This window comes from Tubulanus polymorphus, chromosome 7 (assembly GCF_964204645.1).
Source record: "Tubulanus polymorphus chromosome 7, tnTubPoly1.2, whole genome shotgun sequence".
Taxonomy (NCBI): domain Eukaryota; kingdom Metazoa; phylum Nemertea; class Palaeonemertea; order Tubulaniformes; family Tubulanidae; genus Tubulanus; species Tubulanus polymorphus.
In genome coordinates, this window is record NC_134031.1 from 1,320,806 (window position 1) to 1,336,061 (window position 15,256).

At 37.9% G+C, this 15,256-nt stretch overlaps 3 protein-coding genes across 8 annotated transcripts; 1 reads left to right on the forward strand and 2 right to left on the reverse strand.

Moving 5' to 3' along the window:
- Positions 1 to 89: 89 nt before the first annotated feature.
- Positions 90 to 2,084, reverse strand: LOC141908990 (N-glycosylase/DNA lyase-like). Its single transcript, XM_074799311.1, has 5 exons — positions 1,944 to 2,084; positions 1,131 to 1,737; positions 451 to 598; positions 315 to 364; positions 90 to 225 (listed from the first exon to the last, which is right to left on the reverse strand). The coding sequence occupies exons 1-5, from the start codon at positions 2,045 to 2,047 to the stop codon at positions 115 to 117; spliced, it is 1,020 nt and encodes a 339-aa protein (XP_074655412.1). The 5' UTR covers positions 2,048 to 2,084; the 3' UTR covers positions 90 to 114.
- Positions 2,085 to 2,207: 123 nt separating this feature from the next.
- Positions 2,208 to 6,584, forward strand: LOC141908987 (trimethyllysine dioxygenase, mitochondrial-like). Of its 4 annotated transcripts, none has more exons than XM_074799303.1 (7): positions 2,208 to 2,300; positions 2,656 to 2,753; positions 2,819 to 3,031; positions 3,586 to 3,815; positions 4,183 to 4,358; positions 5,390 to 5,620; positions 6,058 to 6,584. In XM_074799303.1, exons 2-7 carry the CDS (start codon positions 2,657 to 2,659, stop codon positions 6,326 to 6,328), a joined length of 1,218 nt encoding a protein of 405 aa, XP_074655404.1. In that variant the 5' UTR covers positions 2,208 to 2,300; position 2,656; the 3' UTR covers positions 6,329 to 6,584. The 4 variants fall into 4 exon arrangements, with proteins under 4 accessions (XP_074655404.1, XP_074655406.1, XP_074655405.1 ...); XM_074799305.1 differs by having other exon boundaries at positions 2,831 to 3,031; XM_074799304.1 differs by having other exon boundaries at positions 2,217 to 2,300; positions 2,643 to 2,753.
- A 353-nt stretch (positions 6,585 to 6,937) lies between these two features.
- Positions 6,938 to 12,972, reverse strand: LOC141908983 (conserved oligomeric Golgi complex subunit 6-like). Of its 3 annotated transcripts, XM_074799296.1 has the most exons (18): positions 12,859 to 12,972; positions 12,501 to 12,644; positions 12,320 to 12,391; positions 12,143 to 12,201; positions 11,573 to 11,684; positions 11,406 to 11,488; positions 11,063 to 11,133; positions 10,810 to 10,980; positions 10,161 to 10,304; positions 10,020 to 10,037; positions 9,591 to 9,655; positions 9,391 to 9,482; positions 9,165 to 9,279; positions 8,959 to 9,090; positions 8,507 to 8,674; positions 7,882 to 8,043; positions 7,580 to 7,659; positions 6,938 to 7,490 (listed from the first exon to the last, which is right to left on the reverse strand). In XM_074799296.1, exons 1-18 carry the CDS (start codon positions 12,970 to 12,972, stop codon positions 7,343 to 7,345), a joined length of 1,950 nt encoding a protein of 649 aa, XP_074655397.1. In that variant the 3' UTR covers positions 6,938 to 7,342. The 3 variants fall into 3 exon arrangements, with proteins under 3 accessions (XP_074655397.1, XP_074655399.1, XP_074655398.1); XM_074799298.1 differs by lacking the exon at positions 12,320 to 12,391; XM_074799297.1 differs by lacking the exon at positions 10,020 to 10,037.
- Between the last annotated feature and the right edge of the window lie 2,284 nt (positions 12,973 to 15,256).

Sequence of the window (15,256 nt, forward strand, 5' to 3'; positions counted from 1 at the left end):
TGAACTACACAAGTAGATTTTTATTACTAATGCTAAGAACAAAGTGGAAAAAAATTGAACTTAAAACATTGAATATAAATGCATTTAATTTTTAGTATAAAATACAAAGAATGTTCATTTCTTTCTTTTTCGTTTAATCTTCGTTGATTCGTTCGTTTTACGTTTTTCTGTAGTAGAAGATTTTTTCAATTCCTGAAATCGTCTCAATTCGGCGCTGAATAGAACCTGAAATATGAAAAATAGAAATAACTTAATCGATTAGATATTCAATGAATTATTTCGAATTTGAAATCTGTCGGGTAGGATTTACTTACAGATTGTGCCCATCCAGCATATTCACCCCACAATTTACGAAAAAATTCACCTGAATCAATATAGAAATGAAAATATAGATGCTGTGAACATGTTGGTTTCAGGGGCCCAGAAACAGAAACAATTCATCAACTTTACCGATATCTTTATAAATTGTTTGAGTCAAAGATTTGGCAGTTTGAAGTGATTTGATGCGATAGTCTCTACATGCGATCTTCCATACGTGAGTATCAACAGGGATAGCGCCGGGTTTATCTAATGACATTAGACACACGCAATCAGCAACCTGAATAATAGCATCAAAATATGACGAGAATATTTACAGCGAAAGATACAGTTTTTAGAAAATGTTTTAAAACTGATTTAAATACTTATTTCATGAATACCTCAGAAAACTCTGAGGTATTCGAAGCGACAATGGGATGAATTCTGGAGCAGTTGAAGCGATTTATGTGTTGAAATATCATGAATTGGATTAAGGAAACTTTTACCATTTGGTCATCCGAGGCAAATGATTACCAGAGGCAATATTGATGGACACTGCAGGTGCAGATCCAGAGGGGGTTTCAGGGATCGTGACCCTCCTGCTCAGCTACCAAAAAAAAATTTTTTTAATCATTTTCTTGAAGGAATATACTCAAGACAAAGCGTGCGGACAGTATCACATAATCGGTACCATATCATCTTATGTTTGGCCAAACAATATGCCGTATTGAGAAAAGAAAGAATCCTGGATCCGCACCCGGACTGCTACTACAGACTCGTGGTAATCAGTTCAGACTATGTGATGATTTATCCGTTCATTCTACCACACGTACCTTTGCTCCGACGCCACAAAGTTCAGTAAGTCGACTATGAGCGTCTTCATACGACGCGTCGCGCAACGCAAACAGCCATTTCTCCGCGCCGCCGTTTTTCACGATAAATCTAGCGCTTTCGCCGATATACTTCGCGCGATAACCGAAACCTAGACGTCTGAGATCGTCCTCGACTCGGTCGCCGGCGAGTTTATCGACGCGCGGGAAATTGTAATAATCAACTCCGTCGACGACGGCGACGAATTCACCGTAATTCACGCACAGTTTATCGACCATCGAACCGATACGATTTATATGATTATTACTCGAACAGATAAAACTGAACAGGTTCTCGATCGGATCTTGACGTAGAATTCGTACTCCGGGAAAATGTTCGGACTTCGCGCGGAAATTAGGGTCATCGGTGACCCATTGATTGTATATTTTAACGAGGTCGACGTCGAGTTGGAAATAATCTCGTAATATTTGTTGGTTTTCGGATTCGGTCCGTAACGGTTCGCTATCATCGTCGTGAATGATATACTCGATAGAATTCTCCGTTTGTCTCAACGTCCAAACTTTATCTCGTAAAACACTTCTCCATTCACCTTTCTGAACTTCTTTCCATCTGAAATTTAATTAATTGAAAAATCTATCAATCAGCAAACGAGAATGACAACATTCTAAATTAGGTAGGCCGGTGCTTGGTTTTTGGTCAACATTGATGTGTGTGGACATATATTATCTGATTATTGAACATTCATTCAATCATTATTGAAAATGGACTTATTTATAATGAATTGTCAAACTTCAATTTCTAAATTGATCTTTTACCTGAATGACTGACCACAAACTAAAGTAATATCTAATCGTAATTGCTGTAAACTACACGGCAAAGACAGCCAGTTTTTCATATTCGTGTCCTTTACTTTACTCATCTACAGAATCGTTCCAGGGACAACCGGTAATTGTGGAAAGCTCTCTAAGTTTTTAGTTAGTTCAAGTATTCGCCGTCAATGGTTTTTCTAGGGGCAGCACCTGACATCTGACACTGACGAGTATTCCTACCTGCGGCATGCGAGTAAACCTCAAGGTCGTCGAGTAAGCCGCCGTGACAGCTGTCATCTGATACTGCCAACTGGTACAGCATTGTACTACTGTCTATTCCATAGATACAGAAACTATTGACGTGTAAGTAGTTTATTTAAATCTATTGATGATTTCTATAGTTGAAACCATGATTATTACGAGCTGTCAGTGAGAAAACCACAGCACAGGGTCTTGTAAACTGGTTTGGATTTTATTTCCGGGTTGTTCTTGCGAGCTGGCGCTAAATTCGAACTGCAAATAAATTCTAAATATCACAGAAATACCTCGCTTGTATTAATGTTGTAAATTTATCTGCTATAAAGTTCTGATAAACAGTTTGCTGTTGGCAGTTAACAGTTGCAAGCTCCCTGATCCCACAGTAGGCCTACTAGACAGACTGCTAGACAGGCCTAAATAGGATATGAATATAGTAAATGTCTTCAGTTTTTCTGTGCAGGATGTTGAAATTTACCAAAAAGATTCTCACAAACGAAACATTATTATGGATGAGGTCTAGTCATCGTCATTTGAGTTCTGCTGTCGGTGCTGGTACAGGTAAGGTTCAATCTTAATCAACGTATCATTCCAAAAATTTCATTTAAAACAGAATCCATTTAAAGGTTTTATTGCAGTTCATCACCATCCGAGACATTTAGAAGTAGAATACGATGGCGAGCCGTTGAAACTATCGTATCTATGGCTACGTGATCATTGTCGCTGCGAGGCTTGCTACAATCATAAAACATTCCAGCGTAAAATCATGTATTACGACATCGATCCATCCGTGAAACCAACAGTCGCTGATATCAATAATGAGAAACTGACTCTAAAATGTGAGTTTGTTTTTCAATGCTCCAGTAGATTCCGCTTGCAGAATGCGACCATTAAATTCTCAATATCGATTTTGGGGTAAACTAAGTCCAGGCTTAGACGAGAAGATACACAATATCCGTGTATGATGATGACGAGAGAAATCCCACAATAACGAAGCCAAGATTGAAAAATTCGATATCAGAATGATTATATTTGAGGAGCGATGTTTCGGCTAACAACTGGCATCAGTACGCCTGATGACGGCTAACAATTGTTAGTACAGTATGCCTGATGTTGGCTAACAGTTGTCGCTCCTCAAATATAATCATTCTGAGTAGAATTTTTCAATCTTGGCTTCGTTATTGTGGGATTTCTCTCGTAAGTCCAGGGTCCCCATAGTCTGAGGTAATCAACTCAGGGTAAACGCAGTCTACTGTATAAACATTAAAGTGCTAAGAATGACGAGCCATTTATAACATTATCATAGTTAAAGGCCATTCATTAAGTTCATACTCATCCATGGTCGTGGAGAAAGGAACATCTAAAATTGGTCACTTCTCGTTTTTTTTCGCAGGGCCTGACAGCCACGAAACCAACTATTCGTTGTCCTGGTTAAGGGATAATTGCGGTGTAAATCTCGGTCAAGCGAGTGAAGGTCGCGTGGAGAAGTATCTGTGGAACACGGCGAGGATCAATGAACAGCCGGCGGAACGAGTGAAACTGTCCGATTTTCTAAACGATGACGAATCCTTGAAATTGTTCCTGACAAATTTGCTGAAATACGGACACGCTTTCATTGATGAGGTATTTTAATCTTGTTTATTCCTTTTATAGCGAAATGAAATTTATCCTCAGGGATCATTCATTTATTACGTACGCATTAGGGGAGGGGCTCTGTGCAATTGCGTACTGTAATGCTTAATGTATATGAAAAAATGGCTGATTTTGCGTACAGGGGGAGGTAGAGAAAGTCAAATTGCATGCGTACGTAATAAATGAATGATCCCTCACTGGCATAGAGTTACAGAAATGAAATACCATTTTCATTGGCGTAGAGATAAGAAGTGTCCAATTCAAACATTATTCATTCACTTGCTGTCAGTTGAGAAGTATAACACTGATTAACTTAGAACTAATGTACATTCAGTTAAGTTCTGTAATTCATTAATAGGTGAAGCCGGATATTGAATCGACGCAGATTGCCTCCGAGCGTATTTGTTCGGTGATGGAAACGACGTTCGGGAAAATGTGGAGTTTCACGGCAGACGGAAAACGAGCGGATACAGCTTATACGAATCACGCGATCGGAGCTCATACAGACTCCACATACTATCAACATACAACCGGGTAAAATCAATCAGTGATACTAGAGAGAGAGAGAGAGAGGGAGAGAGGGAGAGAGAGGATAGAATGATTGATCCATGTTTTGTAAAATGCAAAACATGGATCAATCACCGGGTACATGTGGAGAGAGAGGGAGAGAGAGAGAGAGAGGGAGAGAGAGAATAGAATGATTGATCCATGTTTTGTAAAATGCAAAACATGGATCAATCACCGGGTACATGTGGAGAGAGAGAGAGAGGGAGAGAGAGAGAGAGAATAGAATGATTGATCCATGTTTTGTAAAATACAAGACTATGAGAATAGTTTTAGTTGTCATAAAAGGAAATGCAGTCAAGGTCAGGTTTTGACGTCTTATGAAAATGGCTCATAGCATTTGAGTTGAAACATCAAAATCCTCTTTACAGTTTTCCTTTGATTGTGGGTTTTATTCTTCAAATCGTCTCTATTTGATGAAATTCAGGGAGTTTGACAAATCCGGAAATTACTGGGTCAGTTCGGTACAGTTGGGTAAATAGTATGAGTATGTTGGGGGCATTACAAATTCTTTCTCGAAGTTATTCTAGACTTTACTGTAGGCCTAAGATAATGAAGACAATATAATGATCGATACAAGTTGGGTTAAGTGGAAAATTTTGTTAATCTTTGACCCCTATGAAAAATTTGCTTATCTATAATCATCTACATTTATCGATCTAGCTAACATTGTTTACGCTAGAATTCCTGTTAATGTTCCAAAACCAGACTGTTTTATCAGTTCGCCTCAATTTTTGTTACGTACTGATAAGATAGAACCCAAGATTACGACATAAAAAACTTTAGATAAGATTAAAATTTGAACTCAATTCTATGAGCCATTTTCAAAACTCGTCAAAATTTTGAAAATGATGGTTCATAGAATTGAATAAAATTTCAATACTCTCTTTAATAGTTTCACTTCTGAATTGTGGGTTTTTTTCTGATCAATATATAATGGAAATCTTTCTTCAATTGAATCGGAGGGTAAATTTACAACTGAAAACGAACTATATTTTCAGAATTCAAGTATTTCATTGTTTATACCACGACGGGGACGGTGGTGAGAGTTTACTCGTCGACGGTCATTACTGCGCCGAGGAACTGCGTAAAACAAACCCTGATGCGTTTAATCTGTTAGCGAACACACCCGTACATCACGAATATATCGATGAAGGCAGTCGTGATCATATCTTCAGTTTAGCACCGATTCTGGATCTTCATCCGTTCACTAAACAACTTATACAAATCAGGTAAAGCCTCGTCGTCGAACTGTTTCACTTTTTATTTCAAATCACCCCGACCTAGTTCTACAGTTATCGGTTGTAATTTGATATGAAACTTACCTAAGGGCTCTTTCAGATCAGGCAATTCAAACCATAATTGCAGGATATTTCTCTGACGCTTGTCAAAAATTCCGTTAAAATTATAAGATATTCTCAGTAGGGGCTGTATCTAAATAACAGGTTCCTTGTGCTACTCGTCACCAGCAAAAACAACCAGACACCAAAATTTCAAATTCCCGGTTTAAATCATAAGATATTCTCAGTAGGGGCTGTATGTAAACAACAGGTTCCTCGTGTCACTCGTCACCAGCAAGAACAAAACACCAAAAACTGAATTCCCTTATTTGTCTGATCTGTTAGATCCCTGCTAAACATGCTGCATATATTTCTATTTGTGTTTTCAGATACAATAACTACGATCGAAGTGCTTTAAAAACAATTCCTCAAGACGTCATCGATGAATATTACGAAGCGTTGAAATCATTGACGTCGATCATCCACAACAAGCAGAACGAATACTGGTTAAAACTAAAACCAGGCACGGTGATGTTCGTCGATAATTTCCGTAATCTTCACGGTAGATCGTCGTTCAATGGTAAACGCGTTGTCTGCGGTAACTATCTGGCGCGAGATGATTGGTTGAGTCGAGCGCGTTATCTAGGTTTAACCGTTTGAATTTAGAATCAACGCTAACGTTTCGGAACCTCGGGAACTTATATCAGTTGCATTTTTATGATTCTGCCCGTTTAGTGCCGGTGATTAGTTGTTGCCTTATGATCGTAATAAATAAGGATTGTATTAAATCGACGAGTATTTTCTGATTCTAGTCCAATTAAATGTAACTTATTTTTGTATCAATATTGATGAGGAATCTTTTAAGTAGTTGTGAATATTTCATCGTCAATTTGATAGTCAGATCTTCACGGGTGCTATAGGTAATAAATCATATTCATATAAAATAATTACTATTCAAGAGTTTCTGTTATTTATTTCGAGTTCACTCTGATTTTTGGTGCCGGTTTAAAAGAATGGTATTAACTTTAACCTGGGGGGGGGGGGGTAACTTAATTCACTTCCAGTAGAGTTAACCCCCTGGTTAAAGTTGATATCAATTTATAAAACGTGACCCAACTCCTATTTAATCACTGACTCTTCTGCAACCAGAATCGATCAATCAAATGAGCCTACATTGAACAAATCTACAGACATCAACTATTTCTCATTATATTCGATATAACATACTCTATTATTATTAGAATAGATCTTTACGATAAATAGCACAGAATTTACAGCACAGTCAAACTCACTTGAGTCGTCATCGGAGAAGTCATCACTGAAGTCTGATTTCCAATTCAATTAAAGTGTAAAGGAACGATGACCACACTCAAACGTGGTGAATGGATAATAAGAACGGATAATAAGATAAAATCCTACTATCCCACACCTGACGATGATCTCTAGGGTGAGATCGAAACGTCGTGTCTTTCATATATTTTAGATTGAATAAATAAATTCTGGTTTTTAAATTCTTTTAATCTGTAAATAGTGGGATTTTATCTTATTAAAGTGTAAAGTTGTTATTTGTAGAAGTCAACAAAATGATCGTCCCAACTCTGATGACTCGTCTAAGTTTCACTGTATTCAGATGAAGCACCTGACTCTCCGTTCAACCAGTGAAGTGCACGGTAGTTATGAAAGTAAAGATTTCACTTGTTCCGGCGTCCGAGGTACGATCGTCGCTGCATCGCGGTAATCATTATCGCGACTCGTAATCGCCGCATGCATCTGACCGTAAGCAGACGACAAGAGTTCAGCCGATTCTCTACGTACTTTATCCCTGAATAAAACAACGGCGGAACGCGTTTAAAAACTATAACAATCGTGGATGATCGAATAACCATGACAACTATCGTTACGACGACCTACCTGATAGAGGAACTGAGTAATAGAGTACACTGAGGCATGACTAGAGTATCGGGTGACGCTAGATAACTATCAAAACGATTCTGTTAAAGAAAGAAAACAAAAACTTCAGGGTCCATTTCCACAGTTCGGGGTTAAGATTTGACCCTGAGTTAACTCATTGAAAATGAACTAATTTCAACTCAGAGTTAACTCTAACTCACAACTGTGGAACTGGGTCCAGATCAAAATACTGAAATTTCAATGAGAATATGGTAGACTACACGCCGACACTGAATGGTCCTGTACTGAGTGCAGATATTTACCATAGCTGATTTAATCGAGATTCCATCCATTCCTGTTTTAACCGATAATGATCCGTGTTTCGGTTGATGCGATTGGATCGTGTTGTAAATCTGCCCGAGTCCGGCTCGATTCAAAACAAACGACGCCTGTTCGCTGATTAGTGTATCGATATGAGCTTCAACCTACAAAACACACATCAAGAGACTGCAATATGGAACAGAGATCAAGAGACTGCAATATGGAACAGAGATCAAGAGACTGCAATATGGAACAGAGATCAAGAGACTGCAATATGGAACAGAGATCAAGAGACTGCAATATGGAACAGAGTTCAGATAGATTGGGACATCCAAAATTCCCCCGATATTCTCGGACCCTTGACCAAAAATTCCCTGATTAAATTCTTAAGATATTCTCTACTCTGAGGCTGTTCCTTAATTAGAGATTCCTTGAGTAAATCATCACATATCAAACAAGACACGAAAAAAGGTCAAATTCCCTGAATTTTCAAGAAAATAAATCGCCCGATTTTCCTATATCTGTAAGTGCCTGAGAGTTGTAATGCAGTGGCTAGTTTTGACTTCTAACTGGTTGATAAAAAGTTTCCCAGTGAGATTTTCTGTGAATTTTGAGTTTATCTTTTACCTGAGCTTGTAACATTTCTAGTCTTTGATCCGTGTATTCGTACAAAGCTAGAGTCGTCTGCATCGAGTAAATACAGTTTATCATATACGTCGCCATGTCGATAGTGTTTAATTTACTCGCGGATACTGAACACATCTGCAACAACGGATCTATTAAACTAGCCAGAATCTGAAAATACATAGAATACAAAATCATACAGTAATTCACCTTGTAGCCTAACTCCAGAGATAGCTGACTAACATAACTCGTGACAAAAAGAGAAATCATTGAGGTTTTCTGCTTTTATTCTTTGAAACCTGAGGTAAAATGTAAGGTCCAGTTCCACAGTTGTGAGAGTTAAAATCAGTTCATTTCCAAATCTTTTAACTCCGACTCAAATCTTGATTCACAACTGCGGAACTTCCTGATCTCAATGATCCTGGTCACTTGAGTTGATAAAATCGATATCAAACCTGTTGGAAATCTTGTTTTCGGGCATCAAGAGGCACAACTGAAGAATCGTGAGACGCCAGCACATCCTGAAGTAACTGAAGTGTTTCTAGTAATGATGGAGGTGAACTGAGATCAGCTGGAGGTAATTCAACCTGAAAAATAGTTATTGATTTCATTCACAGATCTACAGACTGAATATTTAACAACTAGCTCTGATTATACTCACTTTCTCGACTAATTTACTAGCGTGGCAATTCAAACTGTTGAAAAACATTTTCAAGCTTAAAGTTTCCATTTCCATGAGGGTAGTGAGCAACGACGCATCTGATGAAAGAATTTGTCTGAAAAATTTACTTTTCTTTATCACGTTTGATAGAGTGAAAGATTTTGCTGTAGGATGCAAGACAAAGTAACTCCTCCCCCTCTCTCTCACTCCTCCCTCTCTCTCTTACCCTATTGTTTGAAAGTAAAACTTGAGCAGATTTGTCAACTTGTATAAAGTTACAGCCTCCGATTCTGAGATTAAGACTTGTTCAACTCGTACCTGAAAATCATCATACACTGATGTACCAGACAGAAGCTATGTATAAAATACACACCCTATGATCCATGTATTAACTGACAAAGATAAAAATCCCTGCCTCAATCTTACCTTGAATGGTCGACAAATTCCCTCAGTGATGTGTCCCAATACATCCTGAACCATTTCACCAGTGGCTAGAATTAACAGTTTGCAGATTTACAAAAATACTCCAGTGAAATCATTAATATGGATTTAGCATTAGCATTAGGGCTGAAAGTTCCAGTCATCAGCAGAGAATTGAGTCAGTTATAGAGGAAGCATGCTGGCCAAGTTTGAGTCCACTTTCAATTCAATAACTCATTCCATCTACCAGAATAGGATCTTGGGTAACATTTCAACAGAATGAAACTCAATAACCAGAATATGTGAAAATCCAAGCAAGATTCATTCAGTTAAATAACTAATTTATGAAGAGTAAATGAAGCTTATTGAAGTATCTAACTTTGGGTATATTTCGAGGAACCTAAACCATCAAATCTATAATTCAACATAATTTACCTTTCATCAGTAATTCTTCTGCATATGGAAAATCAACAACAAAAAATATAAAACACAGAATTGGACACTAGAGGTATGATGAGAATCCTCACAAAGGGGTTCCTCATATAGACCGGTATTCATGAATTTCAAAGAACTCACCCAATGATGTGCACGATCTCAGCAATGTTTGTAGATGTTCTTTCTCAGAAGCCGCCGCCTGATGAAGCCATGCTAGTATATCACCGGTATAACGCAGTGGATCATGGGAATGTAACTCAATCGGACGAGGTGTTCCTCCAGGACCTGATGTCATTAAATCATTTCAAAACAGAATTTAACTTTATTCAATCGACACAATGATACCGAGTATAAATAATGATGAAATAATGTTAAGTAAGGTCATGAAGGATGACTGCAGTGAACTGATGTAAATCTCAGTGTAGAGTTTACGAATAAAACCGACAGTTACTTCTGTAAATAACAGTTTATTGCGCTACAATTTGAAGTTCAACCTAAACCTCATCATCAATTGTATTTTTTGTAATTTTATTTCTCTGATGATAAGGTTTAGGTTGAACCTCTAAACTGTAAGGCAATAAACTGTTTTTTACAGAAGTAACTGTGGGTTTAAGTCATGAAGGATGTTTGAGCAAAACTTTGCTTATCCCGCACATCTTCCTATGAACTTAATGAACTTCCGATGTTTTCAATCACACAGATGGAGGCTTGAAAATGATTAGAACTTTGCGTATCCCGTATATCACGAGAACTACCGCCCTTTACAAATAGTTTATTTTGTTTAACTTACCGCCTCTCGTCAGAGCATCTATAAAACCTCTAACTACAGCAGTGCGTCTCGCTGTACCGAACTCATCGAGAGTATACCGGAATAACACCGGCCGATCCTGCAACGCTTCCATCGATTGACACAAGAGGGAGCTGATATCGGGTGAATCGCCACTCAACGCACGACATTCATCTGTATTCATAAAATTAAATACATGAACGTAATGATAACTGTTTCATTAATCAAACTGAATATCTAATTACAATGTACTTACTTTGTGCCCAGCGATAAAGTCTCTCGTACGATGATTCCTGATGTAACGCCATTGATTCCATGATTTCCAACCTGAAATAATCAAAGTCGATTACTCAATGTCTCTATTTACCCGGGGTGAAAAATTCTAACTCAATGAAGCTATAAGATACGTTCTTTCTCATTTCTGCTGAGCTTGAAAGTTGATCCGGCCAGCTGCCTACCTACCCTGATCAAGCTAGCAATAACAGACCCGGCAGTTATAGAAATGAACTGATTACAGATTCTATTGCAGTTTACAAAATGATCCACCCGATTAGGAGAAATTAGGATCACATTATTGTAGCCTAATATAAAATATTTACCCAGCAGTTTGATGATTTGTGCGTAACAGTATTTTACAGTCGTTGTGAATACGTTTCACTCGCTCGAGAGCAACAAAAAATTCCTACAGAAAAAACCATGAATAAAACAAACATGAAAGTTTATAAAAGATGGCATGTGGTGAAAATCTAATCTAAATAATTCATACCTTGTGTAAGCTTCCGTTTCTGTTTCCGCGTAGTACATTGATCTCATCAGGCGAAAGTTGGAATTTGGATAAAAATGCATCTGCCACTTGAGACTTCATTGTTAACACCTGACTGTAATAATAATCAGTATTTCAATTTCCCTTGGTGCCTCACTGCACAGGCCTCACTGTGCAGGCCTCACTGTGCAGGCCTCACAGCGCTGACTCATGGTGCAGACCTCACACTGCTGACCTCACAGTGCAGGCCTCACTGTGCTGACTCATGATGCAGACCTCACACTGCTGACCTCACTGCGCAGGCCTCACTGCGCTGACTCATGGTGCAGACCTCACAGTGCAGGCGTCGCTGCACTGACTCATGGTGCAGACCTCACAGTGCAGGCCTCACTGCGCTGACTCATGGTGCAGACCTCACAGCGCAGACCTCACAGCGCTGACCTCACAGCACTGGCTCATGGTGCAGACCTCACAGTGCAGGCCTCACTGCGCTGACTCATGGTGCAGACCTCACAGCACTGACTCATGGTGCTGACCTCACAGCATAGAAAATACGGGTAAACTGAATCTCACCTTTCTGTTTGAAGTTGCGTAGTTTGATTTATCAGGTCATGCGTTTGTTCTTTCGCTTGCTGAAACATACAGGAGAATGCAACAGCTGCATTGCCGTAGTTTCTCGTGATATTTGAATCAAAGAATATTTTGAAGATGGTTTTTGGACGGAATCGAGATGTTAAACTGTGGACCTACTTTCAATCTTGTAGTCATATCTAAACAGCAATCATTCATAGCTTTCACATCGGAATAAATTCCATCAAGTTGCTGCAATAATATGATAGGCCTACATGTGAAATCAATCTTTCAGAAATACTACATAGGCCTAACTTCATATGGGAGCCAGTAATTAAAAATCTAGCGATTAAAAGGTTACCTCGTTAACTTTCTGAAATGATTCGACGAAATCTTCATTGATTACGAGACTTCGACGTTCGATATCGCTGCGTAAATTACGCCTTGTTCTTAAATTATTGTCTGTGAAAAATGTCGACAAAGCTTTCAACGCTTCCAACATTTCCTGGAAAAATGAAGAGTAGAAATTTTTAAGTTTCAAGACAACTTTTTTTGAAGCAACTGATCCGAAACAGAAATAGGCTGGTGGGGTGGGAAGGAAGGAGAACCCGAGTCCGAGAGGGGGTTAACTCAGAATCTCAGTGTATTTTTATTATTTCTCCAAAACCGAGCAACTGAAACCAAAACAGATGAACCCATTGAAAAGATGAGTATCTAACCTTGTCATTGTCGAGTCTCGTATCGAGAATTTTCGCTAGTTTCTTCGATAAAGGGTTATTTTGTGGCTGAACAGCCGGTTCTGAACCACTTCTGTCAGCCATGTTTGTTGACATTTTACGTGCCAATCACCGTCAAGTGCTGCGTCTATACAAATCGTTAACGGTGAATCTGTGAACTAACTTATTACTCGCGTGCCACAGTAAGAATACCGAGATAGTTCACAAATTATTTCGCTCGGCCGGTGGATCAACTGAAAAATTCTGCATTTATGAACTGAAGTACCGCAAAACTGCTGTATTTTATGGAAGCCCTGAGATGACATTGCCAGTTGCTTTAGTAGTTGCCAGTTGCGAGTTGAGCGTCGACAACGTATGGTTTAATTGTGCTGTTGATATCACATCTAAGCTTGTTGGCAGACCAGTTGGTGGTGAGATTATTTTTTTCGGTTGAAAAAAAGAAGTAGGCGAGATTACAAGAATAAAACACAGGAGTTTCATAAAAAAGGTTTAACTCTTAAATCGATTTAATTTCTTCATTAAAACAGTTTTTCTTAAACGATAGGCCTCAATCCAGGATTTGCTATATTGAACATAACTAAACGAATGACAACTTTTAAAATCAATCATATTTATTCTCATACAACAATTATAGAAAATGCCAGGAGTATCCGAGGAATTATAATGTAAGCTCCTCAAACACGTGGACTTTAAAAATCAACTAGTCCAACCACCATAGGCGTATAAACTATAAATGAGTTTATACACACCCATGTAATGATTCAATTGATATGAACATGTCGTTTTAAAAAGTATTTTAAAGCCAATCAAAAAGATTTCTGATTTCACAATACTCTTCGGCAGCTAAACACTTGCTTCTAACCGGTCAACAAGTTGTGTCCGGTTTAAGCTGTATTGCCATTGATATAACCGCATCATCATGTCTTCCGCACATCCTCGTCTCCGGACAATGCTGGTGGAAATATTGGGTTGAAAAAAGAGGTGGATTGCAAAAAAACCACTGACTGGTCAACTAAAAAAGTTCAGAATAGGTAATTAACTAAACAAATAAAAAAAAAGAATTTCAAACAAACATTTATTATCATACAACAATTATACAAAATGCCAGGTTTGTGCTCGAGGAATTATAACGTAAGCTCCTCAAACACGTGGACTGTATTTCAAAAACAGTCCAACCATGGACGTATAAACTATAAACTAGAGTTTATACAACCATGGTCCAACCATAGACTCTTAAACGGAAATGTCTATGGGCCACAACCATGGGCTCTAAACTGTTAGAGTCCATGGCTCCCCGCACTAAAACCAGAGGTAAACCTGGCCGAATACCCTGGAAAGCGTAAGATTTAATGTTGAATCAATCTGATTTACATTTTTACTCTTAAAAGTTGACCCGGCCAGCCGCCTATCTACCTAATAGGTATTACTTTAAAATCATGACCAAGCTAACCATAACAGATTCGGCAGTTATAGAGATTAACTGATTACAAATATCATTGTTATTTACAAAATGACAGCTGGCCGATCAGGAAAAACAAGGTATCATTTTTAGCCTTATAATGAGCTATCCAAAAAATAAGATTACCGTACTAGCCTTTAACATCACAATTGCTACTGCAAGGTTTTTCAAGGTTTTTATTCACCAAAAACATTTCGACTACAACTGATTCAGAAAATTTGAATCAATAGGATAATAATAAAATAACACAAAGAATTGTAAACTTTGACCCATAAAACACCGACAATTGGGACCAGTCTGAATGTCTAAGACTATTAATTTGACAATTCATGAAGTCACCAGGCATAAGTGACATTTGGCTATTTCATGAAATATGAATCATTTTACCATATCAACTCTTCAAATGACAATGTAAGAGATATTTAGGATACTCTGTTTATGTATCATCAATCATCAAAGAACTACATAACATATCTCCAACATATAAACATTAAAACTCCATAAATCCACAAATTCGCTCTCTCAAATAATCAATCTCTAATTTCATTTCATTAAATATTATTCTTAAAAGAAAACCGAAATTTCGCAAACTCTGCTTTGTATTTCAGGAATTGTAAGTTACTCGTTAACACATGAGTGAACTGTATTCGAAAAACAGTTCAACATAAAAGCATTAAAACTAATAATACCTACAGATTCAAACTGGAAAGCTTGAGATTAACTAATCAACCTTAATTTTTTCATGTCCATTAACATTATTTTACAAGATAACTAGAGTTTTAAGTAAGACAGCTAGAGTTTTACCAACCTTGCCTGAGGTTTTCAAACATTATCAATGTTATTTTCTCAACATTGTTACGTTTAATGCTAAGTATTTTGAAGGTGTTTTTAATTAAGATATATTGAGTATCATCGTATAGA

Excerpts from the sequence above, each read along its gene's own strand:
- LOC141908983 (XM_074799296.1), bottom strand. The coding sequence starts at position 12,972 with ATGTCAACAAACATGGCTGACAGAAGTGGTTCAGAACCGGCTGTTCAG. Across the intron at positions 12,645-12,858 it reads CGAGACTCGACAATGACAAG|GAAATGTTGGAAGCGTTGAA; the intron begins GTTAGATACTCA and ends TCATTTTTCCAG. Across the intron at positions 9,091-9,164 it reads CTAGTAAATTAGTCGAGAAA|GTTGAATTACCTCCAGCTGA; the intron begins GTGAGTATAATC and ends ACTATTTTTCAG.
- LOC141908987 (XM_074799303.1), top strand. The coding sequence starts at position 2,657 with ATGTTGAAATTTACCAAAAAGATTCTCACAAACGAAACATTATTATGG. Across the intron at positions 4,359-5,389 it reads TACTATCAACATACAACCGG|AATTCAAGTATTTCATTGTT; the intron begins GTAAAATCAATC and ends CTATATTTTCAG. Across the intron at positions 5,621-6,057 it reads AAACAACTTATACAAATCAG|ATACAATAACTACGATCGAA; the intron begins GTAAAGCCTCGT and ends TTGTGTTTTCAG.
- LOC141908990 (XM_074799311.1), bottom strand. The coding sequence starts at position 2,047 with ATGAGTAAAGTAAAGGACACGAATATGAAAAACTGGCTGTCTTTGCCG. Across the intron at positions 365-450 it reads AACAATTTATAAAGATATCG|GTGAATTTTTTCGTAAATTG; the intron begins GTAAAGTTGATG and ends ATATTGATTCAG. Across the intron at positions 226-314 it reads ATGCTGGATGGGCACAATCT|GTTCTATTCAGCGCCGAATT; the intron begins GTAAGTAAATCC and ends TTCATATTTCAG.